Below are 19,070 nucleotides of genomic sequence, written 5' to 3' on the forward strand. Positions count from 1 at the left end.
CAGTGGTCTGATACTCCTTCCATTTCAATATAATTGCTGGCACAGTGCTCCTTGAGATGTTTAAAGCTTGGGAAATCTTTTTGTATCCAAATCCGGCTTTAAACTTCTCCACAACAGTATCTCGGACCTGCCTGGTGTGTTCCTTTGTCTTCATGGTTCTCTCTGCGCTTTAAACAGAACCCTGAGACTATCAAAGAGCAGGTGCATTCATACGGAGACTTGATTACACACAGGAGCATTCTATTTATCATCATCAGTCATTTAGGACAACATTGGATCATTCAAAGATCCTCACTGAACTTCTGGAATGAGTTTGCTGCACTGAAAGTAAAGAGGCCGAATAATATTGCACGCCCCACTTTTCAGTTTTTTATTTGTTAAAAAAGTTTAAATTATCCAATAAATTTCGTTCCACTTCACGATTGTGTCCCACTTGTTGTTGATTCTTGACAAAAAATTAAAATTTTATATCTTTATGTTTGAAGCCTGAAATGTGGCTAAATGTTGAAAGGTTCAAGGGGGCCGAATACTTTCGCAAGGCACTGTATATATATATACACACACACGTATATATATATACACACACACGTATATATATATACACACACACGCACACATACATACACACACATATACACACACATATATATATATATATATATATATATACACACACACACATATATATATATACCAGGTTCTGCAATAGTTTTTTCCCTGCTGTCGTCAGACTGTTGAACATTCAAACGTAGCATTCCTCTGCACACTTGTAAATACTGCTTTTGTCTCCTGCACTGTTCACATACTTTATCACTGCTGCACTTTGTACTTTATAATTATCTTATTTCATATTTTTATATAGAATGTCACTTTTTTTAACCAGCCGAAATACCTCTACATTGCTGAAAGCCGTATGCAACGAAATTTCGTTTTGTACACACCTAGTGTTGACAAAATGACAATAAAGTTCTGTCTAAGTCTAAGTCTCTAAGTCTATATATATATATACACACACACACACACACACACACACACACACACACACACACACACACACACACACACACACACACACACACACACACACACACACACACACACACACACACACACACACACACACACACACACACACACACACACACACACACACACACACACACACACACACACACACACACACACACACACACACACACACACACACACACACACACACACACACACACACATATATACACACACACACACATAAACACACATATATACACACACACACACACACACACATATATATACATATATATACACTACCGTTCAAAAGTTTGGGGTCACAAAATTGTTTGGGTGACCCCAAACTTTTGAACGGTAGTGTATATATTTATTTAGATAATTATTTATAGATTATATATATAATCTTCTGTGTAAAAAATCTTATAATATATATGTATACTTATATTCATAGATTATATATAATCTCATACAAATATAAGATATAATTTATAATATTTAATTCATAATATTTTATTATAATAATATTTACACTACCGTTCAAAAGTTTGGGGTCACCCAAACAATTTTGTGACCCCAAACCTTTGAACGGTAGTGTATATATATACGTATAATATATATATGTATATATATATATATATATATATATATATATACATATATATATATATATATATATATATATATATATATATATATATATATATATATACACACACACACATATATATATACACATATATCTATATTTATTATTTATATATTATTTATTAATTTATATATTATTTTTATTTATTATTTTATTTATATTGAAGAAAGACAATTCATTCTAAAATGTTACTGGAATGTTGGTGGTGCTTTTTGAAACATCCTTCTAAATTGTCTTTGCATTTCTACTGCATTTTCATGCTACCAGTAAAATTTTAGAATGAATTTTCTTTCTTCGAAGTTTAGTCTGGCTGCCATCATTTGGATCGATGTGTTTAATCTGCAAAGAAAAAACAAACTTTTGAGTTATCAGCTGCTAAAAAGGTGTATAAATCTTTTTGGGACACCCTGTATGTACACTGTATTTGTGGCGAGTACATAATACACTTGACACCTTGCACTAATTGTAAAAACGTGTCTATGTATTGCCGTCGAGCTATTTCACGACTAACCAATGTCGAGTATGGCTGTTTGATCGGATGAATCCATCCGATGGCTCTCGTTCTCTCTAGGAATGCCATGAGTAGGATGCACACATTCCTCATTTGGATGACATGCCTACTCCTTTGTTTGACTCCGTCGTGCACGTTTGAGGAGAAGGGTGGGATTGTTATCGCCGTGACAACCTCTGCCCGGCGTTCCACTGTCTGAATGGGCCTTTGTGTGTGTGTGACAGCGAAAGCAACAATGGCCACCATTTAGGCGGGGTGGACAGCGGGTCAGAAATAAGGCCCGGGCGGGCAGAGGAGGACTGCCATTATCGAGCTTGGACAGAGATGGATCTGTGACACCGAGCGACAGCACGCACCGTGACCTAAAATGCGAGCGTCGGGCGGGGCTGGCGATAAGGCTGACCACCGCGACAGTGCTCCTTTCTGCATCTTACAGAGATGTGGTTGTGTGCCATTGGGCCAAGGAATGCTGGCGGGTGGGGGACGGGGTGGGCTTATGTAATTCGGCGTTGGGTGTCTTGGAGCCGCACGCCGAGCTGGCGCCTCAGATGACGCACGAGCAAGCAACTGACGAGCAACGGCCTCCCTAAAGAATTCAGGTCCCAGATCTGGGCGTGCGTGGAGGATGTCCCGACAGCCGGAGAACCTCCAGAGCGGGATTGGGTGTTTGTGCGGCTGGCATGTTTGGGGGGGCGGCGGCCGGAGCGGCGGCCGGAGCGGTTGCCGGAGCGGTTGCCGGAGCGGCGGCCGGAGCGGTGACTGCCACCTTCTCACGATTCCGAGCGGGACTTGATCCTCAGAGTGGCGGGCTGCTCCGCCTCTCCGCTCCAGCGACTGGCCTTGTTTTGGGAATATGAGGATCTAGCCAGGTAACTGTTATTTATTTGTGCTTTTTTTTCTTTTTTTACACCTTCTGGCTCGTGGTGATGTGCCTCTTGCTCGGGGAACCGCCATGGGGGAGGGGGGGGTTAATCCAGTCAACCGGTTCTTGCCCTTTTTCTACTCGTGGCACTTTTCTCTCCTCACTTCCCATGTTTTGCGTTTCCACAAATTCTTCACAGTTGTTGTGACGCAGCATGTAAGTCAAGCAGTGGCTCATTTGGTTTGGGAGCAGCGTTGGCTGGCTCGACGGGTCACTGGCTGGCTGGGTATCCAAACAGAGCTGTCCTGCAAGAAAAGTAGCTGCAGTTCCACGGAGCGCAATCCGTAATACTAACAACTTTGTTTTTCCAGTCCAGCATCTCAAATCGTCAGACCTCGACCGCCATAGTTTGCTCTATCTCAAGGAGATTGGCAACGGCTGGTTCGGCAAGGTAAACAATGTCTTTGTCTCATCCCCAAACTACAAATAGAGACAGTGCGTGCAAAATAATTGTCATGGAGGTTAGTTCTTGTTTTAACGTTAGTTTCTCAAGTTGACTTGGATTTAACACATTTTAAGAGCAAGAGCATTCATTTTTAGTTCTGGGAAAATGCTCCCTTTTAGTTTAGATTTGATCACTTTTAGAACTGTTAATTTTTTAAGACTGAAAAAGAGACATTTGCTAAGCTATGTTAGCCAACTCATGGGTACGGACGGACAAAAGCTGAAAAGAATGTGACTGAAGGATTGACTTATTTTCTATTTGGAGGAAAACGTTTGAAGAAAAAAAAACGGCCCCGTCGTCTATGAAGTGACAAAAGCCAAATCAGTAGGTCGTATCGTCTGCAAGTAAAACATGGTCCGTCCGTCTCCTCTCCATTTCAAATGTGCCAGAATGGACAGAACATTTGGGGTTGAATGGTCAGGACTAAAATAGGTGGAGCGAGAAAAGACAAAGGTACAAGACGGAGCACATCATAAAAGAAGAAACATACATTTGCCATCATGCAACGGCCGCGACGACCTATGACTTTGCGCAACAAATCTCTCGTATGGCGTATGGCCGCTGGCGCCCTCACGTTACGTAAATGGCGCCAGTTGGAAAACAAGTCACATTTGGAAGCAAGGAAAAATAATGTTCCATTCATTCAAATAATTGTGTCGCACGACCAAAATGACAAACTGACGATGTGACACCCGGGATTGACTTTTGTTGAAATTTTTTGATGCGTCACTTTTTTATCGCATGCAGCTAATGGATGGATGTTTTCGGGTCAGCGCAAGAACTTCTCTAAATTCTTCTTTTCTAAAAATCTAAAATTGTATTAAATTCTGAGCAAATTATAAAAACTTCTAGAAATTCTATTTGCTGTCTTTGAACGTATCAGGTGTTGCTCGGGGAGGTCAACGCGGGTCTCAGCACCACCCGGGTGGTGGTGAAGGAGCTGAAGGCCAGCGCAAGTGTCTGGGACCAGATGCAGTTCCTGGAGGAGGTCCAGCCATATCGGTCAGTAAAATTAACAATAAAATTCAGTCTTCATTGAGCTCGGGACTGACATTCGTAGTCTGAGGCAAAAGTTTTGTCTGAAAAAGTCCTGACTTCTTTTGGGGCCAGTAAAATGAACAATAAAAAGCTTGCGACAGGACTTTTTGTGTTTTTTTTCTCTGTCATCATTGGGACTGACATTCGGAGTCTGAGCCAAAAGTTTTGTCTGAAAAAGTCACGACTTCTTTTGGGGCCAGCCTACTTGCAAGGGCAGAGTCACACTCTGTTTCGCACATTGGAAGCGATTCTTAGAAGGTACGCAAATGACTGCTGAATGCATTTGCAGGACCTTGCAGCACGCCGCCCTCCTGCAATGCCTGGCCCAGTGCTCGGAGGTCACGCCTCATCTGCTGCTCATGGAGTTTTGCCCTTTGGTAGGAAACACTTTGATCTTGTCATCCAATACGAGCCGGCCGGCCGGCCACCCTGCATTTCGAGCACTTCATCTACTACGCAGAGAAGGCGTCACATGCTTGCCTCAGCAATACAACACAAGTCAGACAGTGTTAGGGCAATAGAAAAGAAGAATCTACAAGTGACGTTCCCCACAAGGTTCAGAATTGTCAATCGATGCCAAAAGACAGGGTGGGCTGGGGGCGAGGCACTACTTTTACAATGAAGCTCCACCTGTCTGTGCCCCAAGCAATACTTACTGGCGACAGCATGATCCTTTTGTGTTTCCTCCAAGGGTGACCTGAAAAGCTATCTCCGCAGTCGCCGCCTGTCGGATTCGGACAGTCCCGACCCGCTCGTCCTCCAGCGAATGGCACGTGATGTGGCTTCGGGGCTTTTGCACCTCCACGACAATGACTTCATTCACAGGTAACTAACTGAACAAGGCGGCGGGATCTCTTCTGGCCCTCACGGTTCTCAGCGGGAACCTGTGCCACCCCCTGTCGGTCTCTTCCTGCAACAACATCCTGGTGCTGCCTGAGTAGTGGCGTCAAAACTCCAGCATCAGTGATTTTGTTGCCGGGGGCAACCCTATCTTCGCGGCCGCCTCTCCCAAGTCGAGCAAACGGAGGCATCTCCAGGCATATCCAATCAGTCCTACTACAAAGCAAGATTCCATCTTGTTTGGCAGTGACCTCGCCCTGCGGAACTGCCAGCTCACATCAGAAATGTCCGTGAAAATTGGGGACTACGGCCTCGGTCACAGTCTCTTTAAGGTTTGGCCCGACTTGTTACGTTCTGCCTAATCAGGTGGGCGGGCGAGCCAATTGACCCACAATATGTGCAGGAGGACTATTACGTGACGCAAGATCAGATTTGGGTGCCTCTGCGCTGGATGGCGCCAGAGCTCATAGACCAAGTCCACGGAAACGTCTTGGTCGTTGACCAGACTAAGGCAAGCAACATATGGTGAGCTTGCTGTTCAGGATATTTGTCAGATACTGCGTCATTTGACATGGGAACTGCATTTGCCGTCGTTCCTCTTGCAATTTTATGGAATGTTGTGCGAGTAGGACTGTTTGGGATCCGCTCACTCATCCTCGATTTGGACTGTTGCAGGTCGTTGGGGGTCACTGTGTGGGAGTTGTTTGAGCTCGGAGATCAGCCGTATCGATGGTACTCTGACAGACAGGTGCTGATGTACGCCGTGCGAGAACAGCAGCTTAGACTGCCCAAACCGCACCTCAACTTTTCCCTGGCAGAGCGCTGGTGAGCTACACTGTCGTCGCAGGCTGGCTGCGTCCACTCGGAAGTGAATGTGTTCACAAATCCCCCCCTCTCTAGGTATGAGGTCATGCAGTTCTGCTGGCTGCAGCCCGACCTGAGACCGAGGAGCGAGGAAGTTCACCTCCTGCTCACACACTTGTGTGCGAAAGGCTCCAGTGAGGCAGGGGAGGATTTCCAAGAACGCCGAAATGCCTTGAGACCAAAATTGCTTGGCACCCCCTCCCCAGTGGCCGCACCTGCGCCCCTTGACCTCACCGCCCCGAGTCGGGCAGCGGAGCTGACCTCGTCATCCTTCCCCCTGCTGGGGCGCTTCTCTGAGAGCTTTCACTCGGATGCGGGGGATGACTTGCTGACAGTCACCGAGACAAGTCACGGTCTCAACTTTGAGTACAAGTGGGACCAGGCCCGAGCCGAGCAGCCGCACTGCTCGTCGTTCACCGGCGGCCTGCTGGGCCAGGTGAAGCCGCATTCGCAGGATGTCTACTATTCAAGCGAGGAAAGCGCCTCAGGTGGATGCAGGCATGAGGCCTCTTTACTCTACAATGAGCCTGAGCATGCAGGTGTGGTCCCTGTGCCGAGTGCCCGCAGCCCCTCGGTCCGCAGCGACTACTACATTCGGATTGAGGACACAGCGGAATATCGCATTCACGTGGACGACAATCCTGCGCTGAAAGCCGGTGGCACTCGGTCGTATCCTCAAAGTCAGACGGCTTCAACCGCCGCACAACCGAATGCTTACCAGTCAACGGCAGCTGGGCTCCGATCGATCGCCTCCGATTGCGGGTCAGGCTCCGCTGTACAGCCAACCGCCGAGCCACTGCTTCGACAGGCATCCGGTCCGGCGATGTTTTGCCACTCCCATAGAGACTCCTCTTCCTTTCGAGCTACTCCGTCGGATTCAGAACACGCCAATATCTGTGATCCGCTGGCATCGTCAGAAAATAAGCAGAGTCAGACGCGAGCAGCGAGCGGGCTGAGCTCAGGCTTGTGTGATCCCTATCTAACAGACGAAAGCAGATGCCGTACAACGATGGGACCCGTTGGACAGACTCGACTCATTGTTGGTCCAGATGTTAAAAGAGGCGCCGGCCCGCTGGGGGGTCATCGGAGGAGTGGGGACAGTGACAAGTCCACTTTCCCTGAGGAAGAAGCCACAAGCTGGACCTCCAACCATTCTGCCAAGAATAATACCCCACACCATTATAACGCCACAGAAGTGTGGTCTTTAACCAAAGACACCACCAAAACCTTCCGGAGTTGCAGGACTTTTCCAGAGGAGACGGAGCGAGGGCAATCTCCCTGGAGCGCTGCCAACAAACTCAAAGAACGAGACAGTAGGGCCGGTCCACAGGAAAACAACCTGGCTAATACAAGTCAGAGTGCCCCAGAAAATGAAACACCGCAGTTGTTACAGAACGGAGAGAGATTGCACTCCAGGCCCAACATAAGACCCGATGCCACCTACGTCGAGTCCCCTTCATCCTTTAAGGAATGTCATAGCTGGATTCAAGCTCCAGAGAAGCCGAGGGCTAACAATCGGGAGGCGGATTCAACACCAGTCTCTGTTCTTACTTGTTTATCCTTCAATGGAAGCAGAGAATTGACAAGTGGACCTGGGCTCAGAGACTCTCGCGCTAGCCTCGTGGAGCTCGCAGACTACAGTGACGAAGATGATGACTTTGCAGACATCACATCAAGCATCTTTACAGACTTCAACCTTGACTATGGTGACATGCAGGAGGAAGAACTAAGCCCGCTTAAGAACCCGGAGGGAACTCCCGACTCTGTAGACACCACAAAACTCTCGTGGTCAGTGGCAAGCACCTGCAATGGAGCCTTCAGCCCAGACTCGCTCAGCACTCCTGCCCAGCCCAAGTCCCTGGACAGTGGCTACGACACAGAAAATAATGGGTCTCCAGAGTTCATATTTAATGAGCTTTTAGGGCCACAAACAAGTGCAAGTGGACTCATTGTGCAAGTGCGTGCGCAGCAAAATCTCGGCGGCACCTCAGAGGTCCACTACAAGTACATCATTGATAAAAACACATACCGGGACTCTGCCTATTTCTCTGACTATGATACTGAAATCGACAAAAGCCCGAAGGAGGAAGGCGCAAAATTCTTTGCCGATCCAAGTAAATGCCACTTGGACGGTGGGAAACTGAGCTCTTCTAGAGATCCAGTGAAAAGGGAGGAGTTGAATCAAAAACCCAGCTGCATTTCGGCAAGAGCCTCCGAGCCAAGCTCTCCCCATTCTTTTTGCACACCTGCAATGTCCACCTTGTCACCCTTGCCTGTGCAGATGGGCGGGTGCCTGACCAAAGAGGCGGCCGCAGACCATGACCAGCTGGACTTGGACAGAGAGTACCAAGAGGAGCCCTGCTCGGAGCTCAGCTCCTCTGTTGACTCGGGAGCCTTGCCCGTCAAGGAGACTTCAACAAATGACCAGGACGGAGGTGACGGGTCCCAAGACTGTTGCCACGGACAGATTTTATGCACAAACTCCACTGCATCTGATCGCCGCGACGAGCAACCCAAAGAGAAGCAAAGCGCAGATCAATCCATGGAGGAGGAAGAGCTGCCAGAATTCATGGAAGCACTGGCGGACAGAGGGATGAACGAGGAAGACTTTGAGGACATTGATGCGGAGGAATGGGACTCGCAGGACAGCTCATGCCAAGCATCAAATGAAGCCTTATTTGAGGCGTCGGCGGCACAGTTTGATGCTTTAAGAGCCCCGCTGGAGGAGGCCGAAGACGACTCGGACGACAGCGAGTTGGATGAAGAGTTGCGGACCTACAGCATCCAGGAGGAGGATGGCGAGGGAAGCCACGAGGATCTGAGCGCAGTGCGGGTGGTGGTGAGTGACAGCAGGGAGGCGAGGCATCTCCGCAGTCTCCTAAAAACGCCAACGCTCCTTACTCAGTCCCTCTGTGAGGAGGTAGAGAGAAAGAAAAAGACAGTGTCCTTCTTCGATGATGTCACCGTGTTCCTCTTTGACCAGGTACCACATAAAAGTGACTTAGGTTTTCAGAATATGAATTAAAGCACCCCTCCGCTCTCACTTTTGCACTTAGGAGAGCCCAACTGGGGATCTGGTCGACGACAACTTCTCCACCGAAGACGGATACAGTGGGAATGGGACGAAAGATGACGTCACCTCTAACCTGGATGAAAACATGTCAAACGTGGATGAAAACAAACTTGAAGCTTGTGAGGAAACAGACGGAGACAGGGCAGAGCACGGTGGGACATTCATGGCAATGAGATTTCACCGTGGTTCATCGTTCCTTAATGGCCGTTGTGTCTTTGCCTTCAGCTTTGAAGTGGGAGGGGAATGTGGCACTTGAGCCTTGCCAACGTAGGCCCGACACAGCAGCACTCGCTTCCCCTTCAAACGAGGTGGCAAAAAGTGTGGCGCTCGATCGGTTCCTGGCCTCCAGCAAATTCTCCATCTCGCAGGTGTCAGGTAGCAATCTCGCTCAAAGCTGGTTCAACACTTGGCTTCCAATTCCAGACTAATTTTGGCAAATGTTTCCATCCCTAACAGGGGAGCCCAAAGAAGGTCCAAAAGACTGAGAGGCCATCGGTGGACAGTTGCTCGAGCGTTCATCCTTTCCCCCTTCCAAACCACGCATTGCCGCATCCGTATGGATGTATACATAGTGTATACAATGTGCATACTTTGTGATGACGGACAGTCTTAGCCCAAAGTGGACGCCAGCCACACTTGTGTTGGCTCCATGGTTGCATCCAAAAGAGCTTCATTGAGTCATTGCCTCTGCCCAACATTTTTCAAGGACTCTTGCACGCTCTTCCCAGCGGTGGAAAATGAAGATCTTTTTATTCTTTAAGATCTTATCGGGGGAAAGTTTTAGTAAACAATCACATACAGTACAAATCTACTGATATGAAAAGTCTACACACCCCTGTTCAAATACCAGATTTTGTGCTAGAACTGAAAAAAAAAAAATCCACCCACCTGTCGCCATTTAAAGAGCGCCCCTACAAAAGGTTCTGATGTTCTGGTCGGCTTTTCCTGCCATCGCTTGCTTTAAAAAGCCTACTAGACGAGCAAAAGTATTTAGGGTCGGATTGGAGGCATTAAAAATGGTCAGTCCGTACCTTCAGACATAACTCTTGAAAGAAAAGATTTGTTTCCTTGTTGACTTGTACAGCTTAGAGGTCACATTCATGATGAAGAAAAAAAAAGCTTGGAAAGGATTACTCTAACAGGGGTGTGCAGATTTTTCATATCGACTGGACCTTGGAAACATGATAAAAATGTCCAAGTTTTGTGTCCCTTTCCACTGCATTGCAGATGCGAGGGAAGTTTTCATGCCGTGCTATCGTCATACTGTCCTCGGCGTCTGCACGTCCACTTCGTCTTAAGCAAATACGCGGCGGATAGTGGGACACGAATGATGAGCGCGACGGCTCCCTCTGGCTGGATGAAGCAGCTGCTTTGTTATTTTTTTCCGTCTTTTACTGCCATTGAGCTCTTCCCAAAACAAAACACGCAAAAGCATCCTCCCTGGCCGACTGGCTGTGTCTGCTCACTTCTTTGCTGTCAAATACCGTGAACGTGTCTGCTCACTTCTTTGCTGTCAAATACCGTGAACGCGTTTTAAGGGCACGCCAGGGAAAATACAAATGGCAGGAATACATATTCAGGAAGACAAGCGCAAAATCTTTTCTTAGGAGCGTGCGTACATATGTACAATCTTTTCTGAGAAAAAAAAAGGAAGAATTTACGAGAAGAAAGTTATATAACTACCAGATTTTATTTCTATGTGAGCATTTGCCCCCATCCAACGAGAGCAACCATGTCAAACGATGGCAGGTTCGTCCTCCTCAAATGTTCGCACCCTTCTCGATTGGTGTGGCACCAAACAAAAACGTGCCGAACATGAAAAGAAGAATTGGTGCTCAAGTCCCTCACCAATCTGTAACTGCAGCAGCATTTGACATGAGCAAATGATCGCGGCCAGAACTAGGATTTACAAGGGGGTAGGACGAGCTTTGCCATGAGCTCGCGCACACACGTAAAAACAATAACGCAATGACAAAAGCAAATATCAGAAAAGCGCCGAATTTGCAAAGAACAAACGGCCAAACATTGTCAGGAATGTCAAGAAGGCAAGGATTAGCAAAACGCATTTTCGCCGGGCCGTGACAACGCAGAAAGAATGAAAAAGGAAGAACGCAGCATGACCGATACTTGCCTGTGACTGCTGACGATAGCCCCCACCCCTGTTTTCTGCCTCGCTTATGAATATTCAACACGTAAAGCTTATTGCTGCTTTTGTAACATCAGTAACGATCAGCTAAAGTGACAGCGTCACGCAAGAAAAACGGCACAGATTAGGCGGCAAAAAATAAAGACACAATGTTGTGAGGATCAAGTCTTTTTGGTGTGCACGTGTGGGGAAAAAAAAATCACTTGACTGGAAGTCATGTTGCAAGAATACAATTGTCAGATTACAGGTATCAAAGTGGAAATTCTCTGGAAAAAGTCGCAATATTCAAAGAATAAAGTGAGATTTTTGTAAAGTTACCACTTTGGCAATACTTGACTTACTCTTATAACAGAACTTTATCTCGTAGCCTTACAACATTGTCTTTTGTCAAGTCGTTAAATTGACTTCAGAGTTTATAGCGCTTCAATGTTGGCCTTTCTTCTCTTTCTGTGAAAGCAAAAACATTGTACAATTTCAAGAAGGAAGTCATCATGTTCCAAAAAAATGGAATGGCGTGAAAATAGTTACGTCACAAGAATATAGCTAGAATGTAATCTTATGTGAAAAAAGTCCCAACAAGAGAAAACACCAGAACAAAAGAAAATAATCGACATTCAGCAAATATTTAAACGTTTTTGCAATAAAACTTCATTGTCATAAAACAGAGACTTCTTGTCGAATTCAAACTTTTCTTTGTATTGACTTAATGCAAACGAGACTCTTGCAATATTTTGAAATCAAATGTCATGATATTTAAACTTTTAAACGACTCATTTTCCACTATGAAAGAAAGACAAGAATAAAGTGTCATTTTCTTGGCAATATTACGACAACATTTTTAATGAGCTTACTTTTTTTGTCATGATACTGCCATTGACCATTCTCTGTGCTGTATGGCCATGCTATTCATTAAATTAACGGATTTGGTTAACATCAAAGCGAAGGAACAACTTGTTCAACGCCCCCCATATTTTGGTCTAAAATTTAAGAAACAAGCAAGAACACAGGGTTTTTAGGGGGGGTGCAGCCGGCTAGTAGAAGATGGTGGCCGATCGGTCGTCAGTGAAGGTGGGCCGAAGGTAGACCTCCATGGAGCGATCACTGTGGGGACAGGAGAGGGCATCACCGAATAGGAACAATTGGGGAAACTATTACAGTCACAAGCCAACCTACGTAGCGGGCGCGGCCACGGCCACGGGCGTGGCCGCAGGGCGCGGCCGCTGCTGCGGCCACGGGTGCGGCCGCTGCTGTGGCCACGGGTTCAGCCGCGGCCATGCGCGTTTTCCCCATGCAGCCTTCCACTCATGTCCACAAACACGGAGCACCAGAATTTTAGCAAATGAAGGAGACAAGCATGCGGGGCTCAAAACTCCAAAATGCTGCCGCTCCCTGCCAAAAAGGGGCAGCTACCGAGGGAAGCGCTAAGTTAAAAAGAAGGCGGAGGAAACAAAGAGGGGGAGTGGCTGGCGGGAGAGGCATGGCACTTACGGAGGTCCTGTTTCCTCAGAAGCGGGACAACTCTGGACCCAAACTGGAAGGGAAAGAGAACCTTTGCATTTGAATAGTTGGCCTCGCAGCTCAAGCTTTGGCTCGCATGTCAACATGCGCAGCAAACTCAAAAGTACAGTGCAATCTCAAAGCCGGATTTGCTTTTGTTCAAATGCAATTTATTTTTCTTCCATCGGAAGAACATCCATCCATCACCATTTTGCGTATCAGACAAGGGAACAGAAACGATCGTTTTCAGCGCCGAATTGCGTTTCACCTAAGGTTGCACTGTAAGCATTCAACTGGAAAAAACACAAAGCCCGAGTACATGACGTGCCGCAAGCAGGGTCCAAAATGGTCAAGTGCCAAGCGTCAGTCATTACACAAAGTCAACAAGCAGGCGGCCGTTGCAGCGCGCACATGCATGTAACGGTGCTGAGGAAGGAGCGGGGTCAAAGGTCACAAATGCATGCGGGCGTAGGCGGCGCTCCACACAAAAGACTTCCCAGCGATGAAGAACAGATTTGCTGCCACACCAGACCATTTATTAATATAGAGAGTTAAGCTTTATTTAGAATACCTTTTGTAAAAAGTCACCATACATTCAAGGTCTGTTTTTTTTTTTTTTTTAAATCACATTTTCTGATATCCCTCCACGGCATGCATAAGATAAAACAACTACTCAGTGTTTTTGAACAAGGACACCCATAGTTTGGAGAGGAAAGGAACTACAAAAGCACTGGGGAATACAATCAGAAAAGAAAAAAAAAAACAGAGCGAGCAGCAAAGGAAATGAAGAGAAAAGATGGCCGCTAATCATCCACAAACTCACAGCGCTTATCCAACGCGGCCATTTGCACAAAGAAGACCAAATTCAAAAAGAAGGAAATGGTGCAATTGGGTGGACGGATACAAACGAGTCACATATAGATATTGATTCGAGAGATGTTGCTCAAGCTCGCCTGCACCAAAAAAGGGGAAGGGGGGTAAAGACAGGCAGAAGCAGCGTGTAAGGCATCCAACACACCCGCCAGGATATGCAGCAGAAAACGTCTATCAAGTGAACACACCCCTCTGTCCAAATCCCTCTTTTTGTCTTGTCAACGTTTTACAACCAAAGGTTGCAGTGATGGTATGGTTACATTTTTCAGAAAAAACATCTCCCCCCCCCTCCCATCCCAAAAAACCTCCACAAAAGAATAATTATGTACCATTCTATTATACTGTACGTGCCGCCGTGAGACAATAGACAAGTTCAATTCATTCCCGTTTGTATTTTTGGCAATGGTAAACTAAGGTTGCAGGTGATGAGAACGTGACCATTTTGTTCCATGAAAGACTTCGATTCAATGGACATTGAGCTGCTGCTTATGATGTACACACCTTGGCCACGTGGGGGCAGAAGAAGACAACGATATACAGCACATGAAGACGGTCACAGGTAGATTTTTGCAGAGAAGATGTGCCTGGGAGTATTTTCCTACGGTCTGCCTACATGGGTTTCTCTGTTGTTTGTCTCCAAATATTCTTTGCTTAAAGCACTCGAGACAGACGTGCGCTATTGGTTCATCCATCCATGGCACTTGAGCTCGCAAATTTGAAGGCAACGTGATGTGGTCATTGTAAATACACAGTGTAGTTCTTTGCTTTACATTGACTTTGAAGGTTAACGAGTGGCAATGAATAGTTTGAAGTGTTTGTTTTAATTTTTTTTTTTTTTTTAGTTATGCAAAACTGCTGCTTGTGACGTGAGTTGACTTTGTTGCTTGCAAAGTCAAAGCAGAAAATAAATAAAATAATCAATTGACCGACCAACGGCTCATATCTGGAAAGACTTAAGTCAGGTCGCTTGTATCTTTGGGCACCACCGTCTGATGTTGCCTGTCCTATTTTGAGAAAAATCTTGCGCGGGGGGTGGGGAGGTCACTCTCTCCATGCAGTGCCAACACCAAAATAAATCAGGTGTAAGCGCGACTGATCGCATCGTCCCTGCACAGCCTTCCCTTGTGATTTTGCATTTCAAAGCACCATTTTGTCTTTTGCAACTTTTATGGGTTGCGACCACGCTGTACTCCTTATTGAGAGCCACAAAAAAAGACAAGTGCGTACATGCACGGCAAAAAAAAAAAAAAAAAAAAAAGACAAAGCAGGCGAGCAAGGGCAGTCAGTCCACACGTGCCTGCCGTTGCTCAGAGTCCGTATCGCTGCACGCCGAGCAGGTAGGCCCCGCCCCGACTCTCAACGCAATCCTCCACCCACCAACCGCTACTGTCCCGACAGCGACACCGCCAGGCAGCCGGCAGCACAGCAGCAGAGAGGCGGCGGCAGAACCCAGGACGGACGGAGGGACGCACGCCGGGAGGAAGAGAGGACAGAAAGCAGGGATGAGACCAGCCTCGTCCACTCGCTGAAGGAGTGTGAGTGGAGGCAGAAGGAAGGGAGAGGAGGAGAGACAGGGGGAGGCGAGGAGGGCAGGGGAGGGAAGGAGGGAAGCCCCTGCGCTATCCGCAGCTGTCTGCGTCTGTCACAATGTGTGTTGTCACACAGTCGAAATCAATTTGCCATCAGGACTGTCACTGTGGAACAAAGAGAGAAGGAAGCTTGCCAGGTCGGACACACTCAGAAAAAGAAATGGACAGAGACACGGACAGGCCGGGATGGGACACATGAGAAGGCAGGGCGCTGTGGGCATCCTACAACTCCAAACAGCGCCATGACTGGACTTGACACTTCCTCATCACAAAGGCTTTTGTTTTTTGCAATGTGATAATCACAAAGTTGTCTCATCTGCAAGGAATGCTAGCTTAGCGCAAATGAGCATCTTTTTTTACGCTTAGCGTCGATGGCCTGAAATACGTGCTGCCACAAAATTAATTTGAGTCATTTGAGCCATGACCGGACTTGACACGTCCTCATCACAAAGGCTTTTGTTTTTTCCAATGTGATAATCACAAAGTTATCTCATCTGCAAGGAATGCTAGCTTAGCGCAAATGAGCATCTTTTTTTACGCTTAGTGCAGATGGCCTGAAATACATGCTGCCACAAAATTAATTTGAGTCATTTATATTTGAGTTGGAACCTCTAAACTTGAATAATTACAGTGAAAAACTGAATTTCATTGATGTGTATTGAAATTGTATTGTTCAATTTGAATCATACAATTTGAATTTGGATTTGAGTTCCAAACTAATAATTGCAAATTGCACAATTGATTCAGTCATTTTTTCAAGGCAATGATTGAAATTAAGCAATAACAATTCAATGTATGAAATTCAAATTCAGTTTTTCAGTGCCATTTTTCAACTTTAGCGATTCCAATTCAGTTTCTGGTAATACGTCTCAGCCCATATCGAAAACCAAACAAAACAAAATACACAATGACAGCAGAAACAAGTCCGGACTGACAAGCTGCGATGAGTGAAGCTTGGGGACACGCAGAAACGCTATGTCCTGCGCGCGCGCGCGCGCACACGCACACGCACGCACACGCACACGCACGCACACGCACGCACACGCACGCGCACGCACGCGCACACACGCGCACACACGCGCACACACGCGCACACACACACGCGCACACACACACACGCGCGCGCGCGCGCACACACACACACACACACACACACACACACACACACACACACACACACACACACACACACACACACACACACACACACACACACAGACACACACACACACACACACACACACACACACACACACACACACACACACACACACACACACACACACACACACACACACACACACACACACACACACACACACACACACACACACACACACACACACACACACACACACACACACGACTGACAGGACAGTCAGAGGAAGAGTGTCATTCCTGCACTAGCTCTTATTTAAAAGTAAAAAAGTGTCAAACGTAAGAGAAAAGGACAGCTGCGAGAGAAAAAGAAAGACGCATTCAAAAAAACACGCACGGGGAGTTCAAGAACAAAAGTTTGTATTTTATTCCACTGGGTTGTGAGCCAAATTTGAAAGGTAACTGGTTTGCTAATTATGTGATGAGATGCACTCCGAAAATGTTTACAAAAGAAAAGCGTCTTATTTGTCTTTTGGCAACGTTGATTTTAGGAACTCAGAAAATGGAAAACGAACGACAATCTGATTCCTTGTTTTAATTTGCAAACGTATGCAAGAGAAAAATCGTTTTGTCTTTGGAAATTCTAGCCGGGCTGGACAAGGCTTACCTTGTGGCAAAGCGGCCGTCATAATCCTCGACAGCAGGCTGAAAGACACCGGGCTGAAAGACACCGGGCAAAAAACGTGACAGTAACTTGCCAGCAGGCGTCAGCATAGTGCAAGAAAGCCTGAGCTACATTCGAGCATGCGTCCCTACCTGAGTGCCAAAGGCCGCCATGCTGTAGGGCCTGGGGCGGCTCTGCGCCAGACTCTGCGCCAAAAGTCGGGCGGTCAGGCCGTAGTCGGGTGTGGGCAGGGATTGGTCACTCTCTAGAAGGTTGCCCGTGCTGCTGCTCTTCCCGTGATGCAGGCTGGTCAGACAGGAGAAGAAAAGCCTCAGAGGACGGACAGGTGGGTCGCCGCCATCAACCGACATTTGAAACACAAGCGGTGCTGAGCAGAGCGGCAAAGCAATGGCTGCGCAAGCTCTTCCGGCACTCCAAACACACTATTTGGGATGGGAGTCTGCCACCTTGACGCACCGCAGGGCCCTGTGTTGGCCCCAAAGTGGGGATGTGTGTGGATTTTGTCTTACACACATCACAAAACATATGAGCAATGGGCGTGTACCGATAGCAGGTAGGATACCGGACCGATACAGGTCTTGTTTGGAGCTACAGCGTTCTCACAGCGGATGCCAAGAGCAGCCACCAATACCCAAGGTCGGCTTTTGTTTTGCCTCAAGTCCTCTTCATCAATATTGGATGCGGGTGGGGGTCATGTTGCCAAGGCTCCCCAAGCACAGTCCTCCCACTTTCCCTCCCAGATGGACACAATCGAGAAAACAGCTGAAAGAAACTATAGCCGAAAGCCACAACGCTGTCCAGGGTCATTTGTGTTTTAGTTGATTGAGAAAACGCTGCCAAAGAAGCTGTGGGCGCAATACTCCAAAAACAACAGTGCTTGGATGAGGAGAGGTTTATTTACGTCGACATGTGCTTCTTCCGAAATTAATCACTACTGAGCTGTAGATAATAGAAAACAGGAGGGATGGGGGAGAAAAAAATAAACAAAACAAAAAAAAAAAGAAAAGAAAAAAAGAACGAGTCAACTATCTCCATTGGCCGGAGCATCCGAGTCGCCGCCGCTTACTTCACTTTCAGCTTCTCGCCATCGGTCTCGGGCAGCACTCGCGTGTAGGAGAATGGGAACCAGCCACGCCTGAGTGAAAGAATCACACGAGTAGGTCTCAGAGACAGAGAGAGAGCAGTGCACAAGGGTGTCCGAGGCCCGCCTTTTACATTTTGTTCTTCTCGTTCTCGCCATAGTGCCAGCCATCGCGGGCCTCGGGCACCAGCAGGGTGATGACGTCGCCCTCGGAGAAGCTGAGCAGGGTGCCGTTGTCGCCGGCGGCGTGCGAAAAGATGGCTTGTACGCGGGAGCGCCCGTTCTTCTCCAGGCCCGCTGCCATAGAGCTGGACCGGGGGAGGGTCCGTGTCTCACCTGAGCAGAAGGCGCACGGCTCGATCAGCGGCTGAGTAAGGGGTGACGGAAGGTCTCAAAGGCAAGACTGGCGCTATCGAGCTTTGCCGTCGTCCCACGTATTGGCATCGCGGGCTCGCTTACCTACAGGGTTCTTGTTCTTGGCGGGACCCGGCCTGCGGACAGGGAGGGTGTTGGAGTAGACGTCGCTGACCTGTCTCTGAGGCTGAGCCTGCGCCTGCGCTTGGGCCTGCGCTTGCACCTGGGCCTGCGGAGACGAAGGCCTGACTTGGGACAGGGTCCCTCCGTCTGGCCAGTATTCCTCGCCGTGGACTCCCGTCGTCCCGTTGACCACGGACATGCCATCGGGGCCCATCAGCCTCTGCAAAGAACAAAGCGGTGTGAGTGACGGGGTTCCGACGGACCGACCAGC

General features: G+C 47.5%; 2 protein-coding genes across 14 annotated transcripts in view; one reads left to right on the forward strand and one right to left on the reverse strand.

Moving 5' to 3' along the window:
• LOC119126083 (serine/threonine-protein kinase LMTK1-like) overlaps positions 1 to 10,848 on the forward strand; it is a 27,355-nt gene extending 16,507 nt beyond the window's left edge. For 2 of the 7 annotated variants that reach the window (XM_037257117.1, XM_037257121.1), the window contains 11 exons: positions 3,405 to 3,484; positions 4,422 to 4,540; positions 4,866 to 4,953; positions 5,268 to 5,401; positions 5,664 to 5,748; positions 5,820 to 5,941; positions 6,092 to 6,241; positions 6,317 to 9,263; positions 9,337 to 9,505; positions 9,579 to 9,728; positions 10,581 to 10,848. In XM_037257117.1, coding sequence (XP_037113012.1) covers positions 3,405 to 3,484; positions 4,422 to 4,540; positions 4,866 to 4,953; positions 5,268 to 5,401; positions 5,664 to 5,748; positions 5,820 to 5,941; positions 6,092 to 6,241; positions 6,317 to 9,263; positions 9,337 to 9,505; positions 9,579 to 9,728; positions 10,581 to 10,651 — 4,115 coding nt within the window. In that variant the 3' untranslated portion in view covers positions 10,652 to 10,848. Of the gene's footprint in view, positions 1 to 1,868; positions 3,041 to 3,404; positions 3,485 to 4,421; positions 4,541 to 4,865; positions 4,954 to 5,267; positions 5,402 to 5,663; positions 5,749 to 5,819; positions 5,942 to 6,091; positions 6,242 to 6,316; positions 9,264 to 9,336; positions 9,506 to 9,578; positions 9,729 to 9,809; positions 10,470 to 10,580 lie in introns of those variants that run through there. The other 5 variants (XM_037257123.1, XM_037257119.1, XM_037257122.1 and 2 more) reach the window with 5 other exon arrangements.
• An 833-nt stretch (positions 10,849 to 11,681) lies between these two features.
• baiap2a (BAR/IMD domain containing adaptor protein 2a) overlaps positions 11,682 to 19,070 on the reverse strand; it is a 30,798-nt gene continuing 23,409 nt past the window's right edge. For 2 of the 7 annotated variants that reach the window (XM_037257175.1, XM_037257180.1), the window contains 6 exons: positions 18,782 to 19,019; positions 18,457 to 18,658; positions 18,308 to 18,376; positions 17,373 to 17,526; positions 17,224 to 17,276; positions 11,682 to 12,600 (listed from right to left, as the gene is read on the reverse strand). In XM_037257175.1, the coding sequence (XP_037113070.1) occupies positions 12,531 to 12,600; positions 17,224 to 17,276; positions 17,373 to 17,526; positions 18,308 to 18,376; positions 18,457 to 18,658; positions 18,782 to 19,019 (786 nt within the window). In that variant the 3' untranslated portion in view covers positions 11,682 to 12,530. The other 5 variants (XM_037257173.1, XM_037257178.1, XM_037257177.1 and 2 more) reach the window with 4 other exon arrangements.

This window comes from Syngnathus acus, chromosome 8 (genome assembly GCF_901709675.1).
Source record: "Syngnathus acus chromosome 8, fSynAcu1.2, whole genome shotgun sequence".
NCBI lineage: Eukaryota > Metazoa > Chordata > Actinopteri > Syngnathiformes > Syngnathidae > Syngnathus > Syngnathus acus.